General features: G+C 39.8%; 1 protein-coding gene across 1 annotated transcript; it reads right to left on the bottom strand.

Annotated features, from left to right (window-relative positions):
* Positions 1-2,013: 2,013 nt before the first annotated feature.
* On the bottom strand, positions 2,014-2,701 carry LOC138839511 (putative nucleosome assembly protein 1-like 6). The gene has a single exon (XM_070039082.1). It carries the CDS (start codon positions 2,699-2,701, stop codon positions 2,234-2,236), a length of 468 nt encoding a protein of 155 aa, XP_069895183.1. The 3' UTR covers positions 2,014-2,233.
* Between the last annotated feature and the right edge of the window lie 12,494 nt (positions 2,702-15,195).

Raw genomic sequence — 15,195 nt, 5'->3', positions numbered from 1 at the left:
TGGATTCTGTGCTCTTCAGACATCTTACCTACTTCTCAATTCCAATTTCCAACATCTCCTCTTTAAAATGTGTTTATATGGGTTTTCTTCTTTTCTTTCTCTCACAGAACTCACTCTAATCTCTCCTAAGCGAGGATCCAGGTGAGATCTGGTCCTATCCCTCTCTATTTTCATTCTTATTGACCCCATCTCACCTGGTCAGTCAGGTCTTTTCCTGTCCATTCAAGGCTCCATATCTTCATTTCTCCCCCATCTCAATCTTTTCACTTCTTTCTAACTCTTTTCTCTGTTTCTCCCTCTCCCTCTCCCTCTCCTTCCCCCCTGCTTCTCTATGTATGTGTGTATGCATGCTTGAATGCTAGTATCAAGGCTTGAACTTTGGGGCCTCTTGCTTTCACTCAGCTTTTTTGCTGACATTGCTCTACTGCTTGAACCACACCTCTACTTCTTGTTTTTTACAGGTTAATTGGAGATAAGAGTCTTAGGATTTATCTGCCCAAACTGGCTTCCAATCTTATTCCTTAGCTTTCAGCCTCCTGGGCAGCTAGGATTATAAGCATAAACCACCTGTGCCCAGCTCCATCTCCTTTTTGAAATTAATCTAGCCACTATGGAAATGTGTGGGGATTTCTTAAGAAACCAAAAATAGGACTACCATATGATTCTATTATATCACTTTGGGGCATGTGGAAATTATTTGGATGGAAATTCCTTTTGGGACTCTGAAAAGAAGACCCAAGGCACAGTGTATTCTAAATGTAATGGCTATGTCCAGCCTGCTGAAACCTCCAATGAAATACACAAGTTGATGTTTAACATTTGTATTGGTCTTTATTGTGAAATGAAAAAAGTGAGGAAAATAAAGCTTAACTAATATTATCTGGTAATATATTTACAAGAACGATTAGAATATTCCAGACATGAAAATGTACACTTTAGCTCCACTTAGCAGAAGTATGTGGTAGAATGCATGGCAGGCATTAAGAAAAATGGTTTTAAGCATAACTCACTGGTAAGCAGGTTCTGAGTAGATCACTAGATTACCTAGATACAGGAGCCTATAAACCAGGCAACAGTTGTGAACACTAAGTGTGAGTTTGATACAAATGTTTATTATTGTTTATATTCTAGCAGTTTCTCAAATTAGAAATCAAGTGTCATTTGTTAGGATAATGGTGAATTTCTACAACAATGAATAAAGTCCATTTACTGTATGAGGACTGGAGACAGGAAGCTATCTTATTCAGTTTGCTTTTCAAGAAAAAAAAATTCCAAACATACAGATCTGTTACAAATTCTGGTGATTTTCTGTAGTTGGAGACCAATAGCAACCAGACAAAAGCCATGGATTTACGGTAATGAGGTGCATGCTTAGCGAATTTGCCCCTACTGGATTACTAGGTAAAATGCATTGTGACATATATTTGGACACCCTTTTATATTGAGACTACCAAGAAAAAGCATGTATTTTTCAGTCTGCTAGTAACTTATGGTTGAAGTTTAATGATTGAAAATGCCAATTTTTAAAGAAGGAACACAACCATACAACTACTTAGCAATCGACGTCTTCTGCCTGAGCACTGCGGTCTCAAACTTTAGCACCATGAACAGCTGCCACCCAGGTCTCTCGAGGGTTTCTAGAAGAAACTGGGTTACTCGTTTCCCTGACAGTTCTCTTTTGCTCAGCTTCAATGGCTTCTCCTGTGAAATATAACACAGCTCTTGGGATGACAAAGGTGCGCAAAGTATGAGCGATGAAAACATCTTCCTCATTTTCCTCAGCATCCAGGCGCCACCTAAGAGCATTGAAGAAGTTGAAGGACTCTCGAGGAAATTCCTGAGTGGTGGTACGCATCAGTCCCCAAAACCTGTGCCTCTGATTTTTCAGGACCATTTGCATAGTGATGTTCGGCCCTCCTTCCAGTCTATCTTCCAACCAACACAATGCTCCACAGCTGAGCCCCTGAATGGGTGGGGGTCTGAGTAATCAAGCTTGGACTTGAGTGTGTATGTTTTGGTCAGCACTTCATTTGTGAGGTAGTCATTAGGTTCAAAGTGAAATTCTAGCGTGAAGGCGAGCAGCTCATTGGGTTTGGAAAATTTGACTTTCAATCTTGCAAGAACTTCAGAATAGGCTCATCATACTTCTTAATCAGAGGAGTGATCTTGTGAACATTCTTCAAAACAGTGAGCCAAAAATCGGGGATCCCTTTAGGATCCTCTTTTTTCCCGTCTATATTATGTGCCTCCATCTCGTCATTCCAAACATGTCCTGTGCATCCACGGAGTCCTCCTGACAATACTCCTCCAAGTCCTCATAGTCTGGATTGTCCTGCAGACCATACAATTTGATCTCTGGGTCATCTGCTACTTCGTTACAGTTAAAGTCCATGTCCTTGGACTTGTCCTCACACTCCTCTTTCGTGGGCTCATACAGGGCATTGATGATCTGGCGTCTCTTCTCCAATAAAGGCCCATAGATCCTGGCAAACTTCCTCTCGCTGGAATGAAATTCTCTGAGGTACTTGGCCTCGAGGCCAGCTGATTTGGCCTGGGGCTTTTTAAGAGCATACACTCGGCACTTGACAGCCAGCGGCAGAGTCTCAATAAAGACAGCATTCAAAGAAGAACCTGTCGCGGCCACTGCACACAGCAGCGGACCCAGGTCGCCTGCAGAGCCCTGTTCCCCAAACCCTTCCATCTTTAGGTTTTTGGCAGGCAAAGACTCACCGAAGTGAAGGAGACAGCTTGGCGTTGCTTGGGCCTCTGGCAGCAAGGGCTGCGACGCAGGCGGAAGTGGCAGTGGCTGCTCCTGCAGAGAGGAAGGGAGCAGCTAGGGATTCGGTGGGTGCCAGACCATAACCACCATAACTGATTGACAAGCCGTTGTCCAATAAATGAGTAAATCATTAAACATCTAGCACCACCCACCTTCCGCAGTGGCTGTGGCTCTCAGAATTTCTAACTATCACTGAGAGATTTGCAGAGAAAAACCAGGTGCAAGAGGAACAGGCTGTAACTGTTCTAACGTGAATGTTAAATAAACTGGGGGCGGGGAGGGACATACTTTTAACTTAGAAGAGCAAAGGAAAGAGGCGAAGGGAGTTTTTAGATGCTAGAAATGTGGCTGGAAAACATTATTCATATACATGAACAAAAGAGGAGGAGAAAAACACCAAAATAGTAAAGATTTTTAGGTAATGATACTGACCCAAGGATTGTCTTTTCAAAAGTTCTATGTAATGCTAATAAGTTTGAGAACTTGGCAGAAATGGACCTTTTCGTAGCAAATATTGACATGCCGAAAGTAAACCAAGATAAGTTAAACCATCTTAACAGGCCCATATCAAGCATTGAAATAGAAACAGCAATAAGAGACCTCCCACCTAAGAAAAGCCCAGGACCAGATGGTTTTACAGCGGAACTCTACAAGACTTCAAAGCAGAGCTCATGCCAATACTACTCCAACTCTTCAATGAAATTGAAAGAGAAAGTTCACTACCAAACTCATTCTATGAAGCCATCATAACCCTCATCCCAAAACCAGGCAGGGACTTATCAAAGAAAGAGAACTATACACCCATTTCTTTTTTTAAAAATTTTTATTTTTTTTAAATTGTTAGTTAGAGGGGTTACAATTACATGGGCAAGATAATGAGTACATTTCTTATAAAGCATTCCAGCCTCCTCCTTTGTTTACCCTTCACATCCCTTCCCAGCGTCACACACCCCCCCCCGCCCCCCAACCAATCCCCCCCCCCACCAAAGTTATAAAGTTCGTTTTCGACATGACAACTTGTAGTTCTCATAGTTGCAACAGGTCCACCTGTATCCTTAAACGACTTGTTTTTCCCCATCTCCACAAATTATACCAACATCAAATATAGTGAAAGCGGGGGTTATACTGTGGGGGAGGGACATACAAAGCAACAAAGAAATAATCTTATAAAAGAGTTAGAAACAAATACAGGAAAGAAAAAAAACATTTAAATACATATCTAAGGGTTCATTTTCCTAACATCACATTATCTGACCTTTTCTGCTTGACTCATACATTTACTAGATATTGCAAACAAGGGAAACCATGGGACCTATGTTTATTTCAGCTTGGCTTATTTCACTTAATATAATTTTTTTCAAGCCTTTCCATTTCCTAACAAATGGGGCAATGTCATTCTTTCTGATGGAGGCATAGATTTCCATTGTGTATATATACCACATTTTCTTGATCCATTCATCTACTGAGGGGCATCTGGGTTGGTTCCATATCTTAGCGATGGTAAATAATGCTGCAATAAACATAGTTGTGCTGGTAGCTTTAGTGTGGTCTTGTTTGTAAATATTTGGGTAAATGCCCAAAAATGGGATTGCTGGGTGATAGGGGAGCTCTATGTAAAGTCTTTTCAGGAACCTCCATACTGCTTTCCAAACTGGTTGAACAAGTTTACACTGCCACCAACAATGAAGTAAGGTTCCCTTCTGTCCACATCCCCTCCAGCATCTATTGTTGTTAGAGTTCTTGATTATAGCCATTCTAACTGGGGTGATGTGGTATCTCAATGTTGTTTTGATTTGCATTTCTTTTATGGCTAGGGAGGTTGAGCATTTCTTCATGTGTCTATTGGCCATCCTTCTTTGTTCTTCAGAGAAATTTCTCTTTAAGTCTTTAGCCCACTTATTTATTGGGCAGTTGTTTCTTTGAGGATTTGTTGTTGGGGGATTTAATTTGTTGAGTTCCAAGTATATTTTAGATATGAGACCCTTGTCTGTTGTATGGCTAGCGAAGATCTTCTCCCAATCTGTGGGCTTTCTATTGATTTTGCTAGCTATGTCCTTGCCATGCAGAAGCTCTGCAACTTCATGCAATCCCATATGTACAACCGTTCTTTGATTTGTTGTGTTTCCGGGTCTCTATTAAGAAAATTTCGGCCTGAGCCAAGGAGACCTAGGGTTTCTCCTATTCCATCCTGTAGTGTTTTCAGAGTGTCTGCTTTGACTCCGAGGTCTTTGATCCATTTGGAGTTGATATATAAGGATCTGGCTTTAGTTTTCTACAAGTAGTTAACCAATTTTGCCAGCACCATTTACTGAAGAGGCTGGTCAGCTTTGATGGCTTCAAGTTCTTTGTTGAAGCTCTGTTTTAGGTCTTGTATGAATTTCTTTACTTCCTTAATTTGGTGTTGTGTTTGTTCTCAAATCACTTAGTTGATTGGTTATGGTTTCTTTGGACTCTCATTCCTTCTGTTGGGTTCCATTCAGCATTCCCTTTGTGGTCTCCCTGACTTCCTTCAGCTCTTTGTTAATGGATTCCATGAATGCCTTTAGTGATCTTTGTGTATTCTCTACCTGGTCTCTCAATTCCTGAATTATTCTTTGATTAGCTTCCTCCCGTTCGTGGGATTCCTGTAGTTCTCTTTCCTCTCGTTCGTGGGATTCCTGCAGTTCTCTTTGAGTGTTCTCAGCCTGCTCGCGCCATTCCTCCCTTTCTCTTTGAGTATTCTCAAGTTGTTCACGCAAATCCTGTATCAGTTTTTGAGTAGCTTCCTCACGCTTATGATATTCCTGTATAAGCTTTTGGGATGCCTCCTCTCTCTCCCTTTCACGCTCATACAGAGTCCTTTGTAAGTTGTCAAACTTCTCATTTATCATGTTTGCCAGCAGTGTTTGTAGAACTATTTGGGAACTCTCCTCTGGATTATTCATTATCTGTTCTGACCCCTGATTATCAAGATTGAGAATTGAGATATCCGGATTTGCCATTTTTCTTGTATTTTTCCGGCTTACTCTGCCCATTTGAGATGAAAATAGCACCAGTTTTGTGCTAGAGCACTATCTTAAGGCAACCATCAATCAAAGTTTGCATTTGTACAGTCAATAGTCTACAGATACAATCTAGTTCAACAGATACATCTATTCAACATCAAACAACTATATGTTAATGGGCTTCGAACCGCAGAGAAGAATTTGGAAAACAGGAAATTATTAGGGTTAGGGAGAGATGTGGGTAAAAAATAGGAATAGATTGGTGTGGGGAGGCACAGGGAAAGTTAACTATGTCCTAATCCCAATGCAGGAAATAGTTTGGGTAGGATGCAAGTAGAGAGAGAGAGAAAAAGAAGAAAGGGAAAGGGAAATGAAAAGAGACCAGAAAAAAATAGAAACGTAAAAATTAATATTATTATGGAGATTAAAAGACCATCTATTTGGAGAGGAATGTGAGTATATTAAGAGAAGGGAAGGGACATAGAGGAGAAGTGAAAAACTTTAAAAAATGCTTAAAATATTACATAGGTATAAAGAGGTAGTACTGCTATTAAGGAATTTAAGTCTCAGAGGTTTTGAATTGAGTAATAAATTTGTGGATTAAGTGTGTACACAATGGGGGATAGGGTCTACTAGTTAACTATGGGTTTATCTGAGGATGTGCAGGACAAAAGTTAAGTCACATAAAGAAGATCAAAAGAGAGGAAAAGGTGAGAAGGATAAGAAAGGGGGAAAAAAGATCAGAAGTTCAGTAGAGCTAGATGAAAAACAAAAAGATAGTTAAGAAAGAAAAAAAAGAGAAAGAAGACAAGAAAAGAAAGGAAAACGCACATTCACGTATTCCTAAAATAAAAATTATAAGAGGAAAAAAAAAGTTACTGGAAAACAATTATTTTTTCAAAAAAGGCAAAAATTAAAGATTAATAAAAGTTTTAGAAAAGGAAAAAAAATTTTATATATATATAAGGTACCAAAAAAAAAAAAAGAAAAGAAAAGAAGAAGAAGAAGAAGAAAAAAAGTTCTTTGATTTTTTTTTTGATTTTTTTGGGAGGGGTGGGAAGAATCCTGTATCTCCCTTTTGTCTGTAACCAGCCTCTTGTTGGAGTCTCTGGTCAGCTTGAGGTCCTGTGGCTTGATTGGTTTCTTAAGTCAGTTTGTTCCAACAGGCAGAAAAATGCTCTGCTTTACCCAAGATTTTGAGATCCCCCTCCCAGATTAGTTTAATGGGAGGGTGATCTGCTTTGAGAATCACAAAAGAGGGGGATGCAGTGGTGCGGCTAGGTTCTGGGTAGAGTTGAGGCCTTTCAACAATCAGTAGCTTTTCCCTGGGGCTATTTTGTGAAAAACTCACAGACCCAGCCTGGAGCCATTCTCAGGGTTTCTGTTTTTCAATTGATTGTTGAGGCTGCTAGAGGGAGGGGCAGCCTCTGGCTCTGGTTACCCAGTGAGGAAAGCCACTCCAATGGCTGGCGCCTGAGCTGGGTGACTTTTCCCTGGATGGAGCTGAGTCTGGCAGGTCACTTCACCATTAAGTTCTTGTGACCTGCTAAATGACTCGTTTTATTCCAAGGCCTGAGTTGGAGCTGGCAGCTCCTCTGAGCTTTGTGGGTATCCAAGATGGAGATCACCGGTGCTGGGGGGGGAGGGGTGGCCTTCCCTCCTCTGCTCCCTGAGAAGGAGTGAGGACGTCAGGCTTCTACTCACGCCGAGTCTTGGATCCTGGGTCACCTCTGGTCTGCAAACTGCAGGATGAAGATGTCCGCTCCTTGTTGGTTCTTGCTGGTGTTGAGTAGAATCCGCTTGTCCACTCTGTCTCCTTCGTCCCAGACTCTCTGTGTGAGCGCTCAGGTATGGCACCGGCTGCGGTCTCCGCCGTGACCCTGCCGCTGGGGCAGCGGCTGCTGGCAAGCGCTCAGATGTGTCTTCTTTCCTTGGCTTTCCCTCTCTTGTCTAACTCTCTGTCCTGTGATGGCACACTTGGTGTGATTCTCTGGCTTAGGACTGTTCACTGGAACTCTAAAACTGCTTTCTATGCGAGAGCTTGTTCAGATTCCAGCTTCTCCTCCACCATCTTCCCGGAACCTCGTCCAGAAATTTTCTTAATAGAGACCCAGAAACACAACAAATCAAAGAAAGGTTGGACAAATTGGATTGCATGAAATTGCAGAGCTTCTGCATGGCAAAAGACATAGCTAGCAAGATCAATAGAAAGCCCACAGATTGGGAGAAGATCTTCACTAGCCATACAATGGACAAGGGTCTCATATCTAAAATATACCTGGAACTCAAAAAATTAAATCCCCCAACAGCAAATCCTCAAAGAAACAACTGCCCAATAAATAAGTGGGCTAAAGACTTAAAGAGAAGGCTGGGAGGTGGCTCAGTGGTAGAACACTTGCCTTGCATGCATGAGGCCCTGGGTTCGATTCCTCAGCACCATATAAGAAAAAAAGAAAAAAGCCGGAAGTGGCGCGGTGGCTCAAGTGGTAGAGCGCTAGCCTTGAGCTGAAGAGCTGAGGGACAGTTCCCAGGCTCAGAGTTCAGGCCCCACAACTGGGCCCCTCCCCACAAAAAAAAAGTCTTAAAGAGAGACTTCTCTGAAGAGGAAAGAAGGATGGCCAATAGATACATGAAGAAATGCTCAACCTCCCTAGCCATAAAAGAAATGCAAATCAAAACAACATTGAGATACCACATCACCTCAGTTAGAATAGCTATAATCAAAAACTCTAATAACAACAGATACTGGAGGGGATGTGGACAGAAGGGAACCCTACTGCATTGTTGGTGGGAGTGTAAACTTGTTCAACCACTTTGGAAAGCAGTATGGAGGTTCCTGAAAAGACTTTACATAGAGCTCCCCTATGACCCAGCAATCCCACTTTTGGGCATTTACCCAAATGATCACAAACAAGAGCACACTAAAGCTACCAGAACGACTATGTTTATTGCAGCATTATTTACCATAGCTAAGATATGGAACCAACCCAGATGCCCCTCAGTAGATGAATGGATCAAGAAAATGTGGTATATATACACAATGGAAATCTATGCCTCCATCAGAAAGAATGCCATTGCCCCATTTGTTAGGCAATAGAAAGACTTGGGAAAAATTATATTAAGTGAAGTAAGCCAGGCCCAAAGAAACATAGGTCTCATGGTTTCCCTTATTTGCAAGGACTAGTATATGTCTGAGTCAAGCAGAAAAGGTCAGATAAGTTGATGTTAGGGAAATGAACCCTAAGATATGTATTCAAATGTTTTTTTCTTTCATGCGATTGTTTCTAACACATTTATAAGATAATTTCTTTGTTGCTTTGTATGTTCCTCCCCCACAGTATAACCCCTGCTTTCACTCTATTTGATGTCGGTATAATTTGTGGAGGGGAAGAGAAAAAACAACTCGTTTAAATAAGGATATAGGTGGACCCATTGCAACAATGAGATGTACAAGTTGTTATGTCCAAAACGAACTTTACAACTTTGGTGGGGAGGGAAGAGGTTTGGGTGGGGGGTCAGGGGGAGGATGGGAAGGGATGGGAAGGGGAAACAAAGGAGTAGGCTCCAATGCTTGATAAGAAATGTACTCATTATCACGCCCATGTAATTTTAACCCCTCTGTACAGTATTTTCACAATAGAAAAAAAGTTCTATGTAGGTTATGTACTTTTCCAAGACTCCATCAACCCCAGGAATGTTTCCTGCAAAAGAGAGGGAAGAGCTGGAATGGGGTGGTGGGTACAAATACTTGTGATGACTATTTATGATTCACTAACAGGGCACTAAATCCCAAGGCACTGCTGTACAACTGCCAATTAACCTTTGTCCTTTGCCTTGGGGAGGGATCTGATACTGGATCTTGAAGTCAGAGTCTTTTATTTACTCAGGATGCTTGCTGACATCTAGGGCTCTTCAACTTAAACCATGCCCCTGCCTTTTGCCCAAATATAGTATTTAATAATTAGAACCACAGAAAAGGTTACAGACATGGTAATGTGTTCAATAAATGGCATAGTGTTTGATATTACAAATTCCTTAAGGTACAGAAAGCACAACAGATCATGCATAATATTTTAATTTTCAAGAGGATTAGTATATCCCAGATTTAGCTGTTCATTATTCAGTGTTATGATGACAGAACAATTCGGAGTGTTAGTATATTTCTTTCCAGCTTTTAGATTTGTGAGTGTGCTTTCGTTTTAAAAAATTATAAATGCAATAATCATTTAATGCTTCTCTTCACTTAACCTCACAGCATCCTCCTTTAGATGATGAATTTCTAAGGGACTGATGAAAGATCAATTTTATGTTTGATGTGGGGCCTGTGCTACTTTTCTGCATTTCCAAATTTGCATTAAGTGGTCTTGAGGAGGAATGAGTTTAGAAGAAAACAAAGAACATTGGCCCAAAGGGCCCATGTTAGAGACCACAAAATTAGTAGGGTCCCTGAGACTGTCTTATGTGGAGGTTAGGGCAAAGAGCTTAAATACAACATACAACAAATAAAACGTGTCATTAACTGAATTGAAGGGATAACTCAAGTAGTATATAATTCCTTAAAAAGGCAAAGTGAAAGTTCAACAAACACTGGGAAGTAGATACCTTGAAAGGAATGAGGTGGTATCAAGGTGAAAGGAGTACATGAACGAAGGAGAGAATGTAGTCAACAAATCAATGTATATCCGACAAAATTAAGAAGAATGAGGAATGGGGTGGGGAGGGTAGGAAGGGTGAGAATGTTGAAAGGGGTGACATTGATCAATATGCATTGCATTCATGAACTACTTTGTTAAAAGGCAACTCATTTGTACAGCTACTTAAAATAATTTTTAAAATCATAAAGATAAGAAAGAAAAAATAAAAATGTCATTTACCTTCGTGAATAGCTTATCAGGAATTAAGCAGTTTCTCATGTCTATACTTGATTAAAAGATATGTAATTTAAAATTGAATGAAAACAAGCTGGCGCTGGTGGCTCATGCTTGTAATCCTAGCTACTCAGGAGGCTGAGATCTGAGGATCGTGGTCCAAAGTCAGCCTGGGCAGGAAAGTCTGTGAGACTCATCTCCAATTAACCACCAGAAAACTGGAAGTGGTGCTGTGGCTCAGTGGTAGAGAGCTCACCTTGAGATGAAGAGCTCAGGGACAACGTGGAGGCCCGGAGTACAAGCCCCATGACTGACCAAAAAAAATTTTTTTGAATGAAAACAGAACACTCAATAATACAATATGTGAACCTCAGTCAAGTTCCAGGTTTAAGCTTTAGTCCCATATTTCCATAATAGAGTATGGCATTGCTTTGATGTCCTTTTCAAAAACTAAACTGTTATTATTAAGGAGTTGTAGAGAGAAGTTACAATTCCATAAGCCCGGTTCTTCTTAGACAATATCACCCCCTTCCTTTACATTCCCCTGGTTTCCCTCACCTGTCCTTGTCCACAAGTTGCAGAGTTCATTTTTTATATAGTGTATATTGAATATTATGACTGCATTTGTTCACCCTTCTTCCATCCATTACTGTATCCTCCTTCCCCCCCCAAGACAACAAATAACAATAACCATAACAAAAACATGTTTCTATTTCCTGGAATTCATTTTGGTAAATAGTATTTTAGATGTTTAGAGGAGTTATACTTTCGGGTTCCTTCCTTAAGAGTATCATCCTTTAGTCAGTTTGTTTGTATGTAAATGCATAGAGCCTGGTATAAGTTATCATGTTGAGTTATATTTTAGATCTAGCTTCTGCATATGAAAGAAAACATGCTGTTTGTCACTCTGTGCTTGGCTTACCTCACTTAACATGATTTGTTTTAGGTCCATCCATTTCCTTACAAATGACTTAATATTATTCTTTCTAATGACTATGTTAAATTCCATTGTGTGTAGGTGGTACCACATTTTTTTGGATCCACTCATCTGTTGTAGGGCATCAGGACTGTTTCCATAAATTGGTTATGGTGAATAGTGCAGCAATGAACATGAATGTGCAAGTATCTTTATGATATCCTCCTGACTCTTGTACTATTCTGAGTAGATGCTGACAAGTGGTATGGCTGGGTAATAGGGTAGTTCTATGTTTAGTGTTTTGCAGAACCTTCAAACTGCCGTCCAGAGTGGTTGTACTATTTTACATTCCCACCAACAGTGCAATAGGGTTCCTTTTCAGCATTAGTTGTTTGAATTCTTGCTCTTGTCCAATCTAACTGGGGTGAGACAAAAATCTCAAACTTATTTTGATTTTCATTTCCTTTATGTCCAGGGATATTGAATATTTCTTTATGTGTTTATTTGCCATTTTTACATCTTCTGAGAAGTCTCTCTTTAGCTCATTTGCCCATTTATTGATTGGTTTATTAGTTTCGGGGATTAATTTTTTTGAGGTCCTGCATATATTGGAAATTAGGCCTTTGTCAGATGTTTTTCTGGTAAAGATCTTCTCCCTGTCTGTTGGCTGTCTTTGTACTTTAGTAACTATGTCCTTTGCTGTGGTGAAGAATTTTTTATATATATAATTCCATTTGTCAAATCTTTCTTTTGTTTGCTAAGCCCCTGGGACTCTTTTTAAAAAATTTCTGCCTATGCCTATAAGTTCAGTGTTTCTCCTAATCCTTCTTGCAGTAATTTCAAAATTTCAGGCCCGATGTTGAGGTCTTTGATCCACTTTGAGTTGATATTTGTGCATAGTGATAGACAGGGATCCACTTTTAGTTTTCTACATATGGATGTCCAGTTTTGCCAACACCAGTCAGCAAAGAAGCTTTTGGCCAACACATATTTTTGGCTCCCTTATCAAATATAAGATGACTATACATATGTGGCTTTATTTCTGGGTCTTCTAGTCTCTTCCATTGACCTTCAGGTCTCCTTTTGTGCCAGTACGAAGCTAGTTTTGTTAGTAGAGCTTGAGGTGTAGAATTGTGATACCTCCAGCACTGCTTTTTTGGTCTAAAATTGCTTTGGCTATTGAAGTCTTTTGTTGTTCATATGAATTTTTGGATTGTTTTCTCTATCTGGATGAAGAACATCATTGGGATTTTGATGGGGATTGCACTGAATTTGTAGCTCATGGCCATTTTCATGATACTAATTCTACCTATCCCTGAACATGGAAGGTCTTTCCATTTCCTGATGTCATCTTTGATTTTATTTCTTCAGATTTTTATAGGTTTCACTAAAGGGGTCATTTTCCTTCTTGGTTAGGTTTATTCCTAAAGTTTTTTTTGCTGTTCCTTGGGCTTGAACTCAGGGCCTGGACTTTGTCCCTGGGGCTCTTTGTGCTCAAGGCTTGAGCCATAGCACAACTTCTGGCTTTTCCTGAGTAGGTTATTGGAGACAAGAGTTTCACTGACTTTTCTGCTGGCTTCAAACTGTGATCCTCATATCTCAGCCTCCTGAGTATGTAGGATTATAGGTGTGAGCCACCAGCACCTGGCTATTCCTAAATATTTTATTTTATTTTGAAGCTATCCCAAATGCAAGTGTTTTCCTGATTACCTCTCTGATTATATGCTGTTGGTATACAGAGAAGCTATTCAATTTTCTTTCTTATTTTTTTTAACTTTTTTTTTATTGTGAAAATACCATACAGAGGGGTTACAATTACATGAGCAAGGTGATGAGTACATTTCTTATCAAGCATTGTTGCCTCCTCCTTTGTTTTCCCCTTCCCTTCCCTTTCCATCTCCCTCTCACCCCCTCTCCCCTTCCTCCCCCCACTCCTCCCCGACCAAAATGTAAAGTTTTTCGACATAACATCTTGTACATCTCATTGTTGCAATGGGTCCACCTGTATCCCTATTTAAACAATTTGTTTTTTCCCTTCCCCTCCACAAATTATACCACCATCAAATACAGTAAAAGCAGGGGTTATACCATGGGGGAGGGACATACAAAGCAACAAAGAAATCATCTTATAAATATGTTAGAAACAATCACAAGAAAGAAAAAACATTTGAATCATTATCTTGGGATTCATTTCACCTAACATCAACTTATCTGACCGTTTCTGCTTGTCTCAGACATATACTAGTTACTACAAATAAGGGAAACCAACTGCATCATCTGAAAAAAAGAATCATGGCTTTTTATGGCAGAAATAATAAGATCATCATTGCTAAGGGTTTCTCTCATCAGATTTTAAAGACAGTAAAGCATATAATAGTTACCTGCACATTCAGGTTTAATAAGGCAGTATGAATAATAGTCAAGTCTTGGGATCAGACTAAGTGCTCATCAACAGATGGATGCATAGAAAAAATTATATATATATATATATATATATATATATATATAATTCAGTGGTAAATAAAAACAAAATAATATAATTTTTAAAAGATGGATGGAACTAGAGATTATTATGTTAAATGAATTAATCAGACTTACAAACACAAGTATTACATATTTTCCTTTCATATGGAGAATGTAGATTTAAAAAAATAGACATGAATGCAGAATGAAGGCTATTTGAATGAGGAAGCAATCAGTTCGGGGTGAAGAGGGGGACAGAGAGTCAGAGGAGGGATATGAAGGATACATACATGATCAGGTAAACTCTTTGGGAGAGACAGTAAAGGAGAAAAAGAAGAAGCAATTGGAAGAAAAGGAAAGAACATGAGGTTTGGGGAGAGAAGGGTGTGAGGGAGGGAGACAGAGAAGGTAGGAATAATGGAAATTTGCAATTTTTTATATCATTTACACCTATCATGTGCTGTCATGCACATTCATATGTGAGAACTAGTATTAAATGAATAGTTATTTCTATTGCTTTTTTATTTTTATTTTTATTTTTTGTGAACATACTGTACAGAGGGGTTACAATTACATGGGCAAGATAATGAGTACATTTCTTATCAACCATTGCAGCCTCCTCCTTTGTTTACCCTTCACATCCCTTCCCAGCCTCCCCCCCGCACCCCCAATCTTATAAATGCGTTAGAAACAAATGCATGAAAGAAAAAAACATTTAAATACATATCTAAGGGTTCATTTTCCTAACATCACATTATCTGACCTTTTCTGCTTGACTCATACATATACTAGATATTGCAAATAAGGGAAACCATGGGACCTATGTTTCTTGTCAATTTTCTTTTCCTTTCTTTCTTTCTTTCTTTCTTTCTTTCTTTCTTTCTTTCTTTCTTTCTTCCTTCCTTCCTTCCTTCCTTCCTTCCTTCCTTCCTTCCTTTTTGTCAGTCATGGGGTTCAAACTCTGGGCTTGATCTCTTGAGCTCAAGGCTAGTCCTCTACCACTTGAACCACAGCACCAATCCCAGTTTTCTGGTGGTTAATAGGAGATAAGCGTGTCACAGCCTTTTCTGCCCAGGCTGGCTTTGAACCTCTATCCTCAGATCTCAGCCTCTTGAGTAACTAGGGTTACAGGCGTGAGCCACTGGCACCCAGTGAAGGTACTGATTTTTGTGGGTTGATTTTGCA

Source organism: Dipodomys merriami, unplaced genomic scaffold (assembly GCF_024711535.1).
Source record: "Dipodomys merriami isolate MVZ:Mamm:240054 unplaced genomic scaffold, mDipMer1.0.p SCAF_3, whole genome shotgun sequence".
Lineage (NCBI taxonomy): Eukaryota > Metazoa > Chordata > Mammalia > Rodentia > Heteromyidae > Dipodomys > Dipodomys merriami.
Note: the sequence above shows the minus strand (reverse complement) of the source record. Positions and strands in the feature narration are given on the sequence as shown.

Excerpts from the sequence above, each read along its gene's own strand:
- LOC138839511 (XM_070039082.1), bottom strand. The coding sequence starts at position 2,701 with ATGGAAGGGTTTGGGGAACAGGGCTCTGCAGGCGACCTGGGTCCGCTG.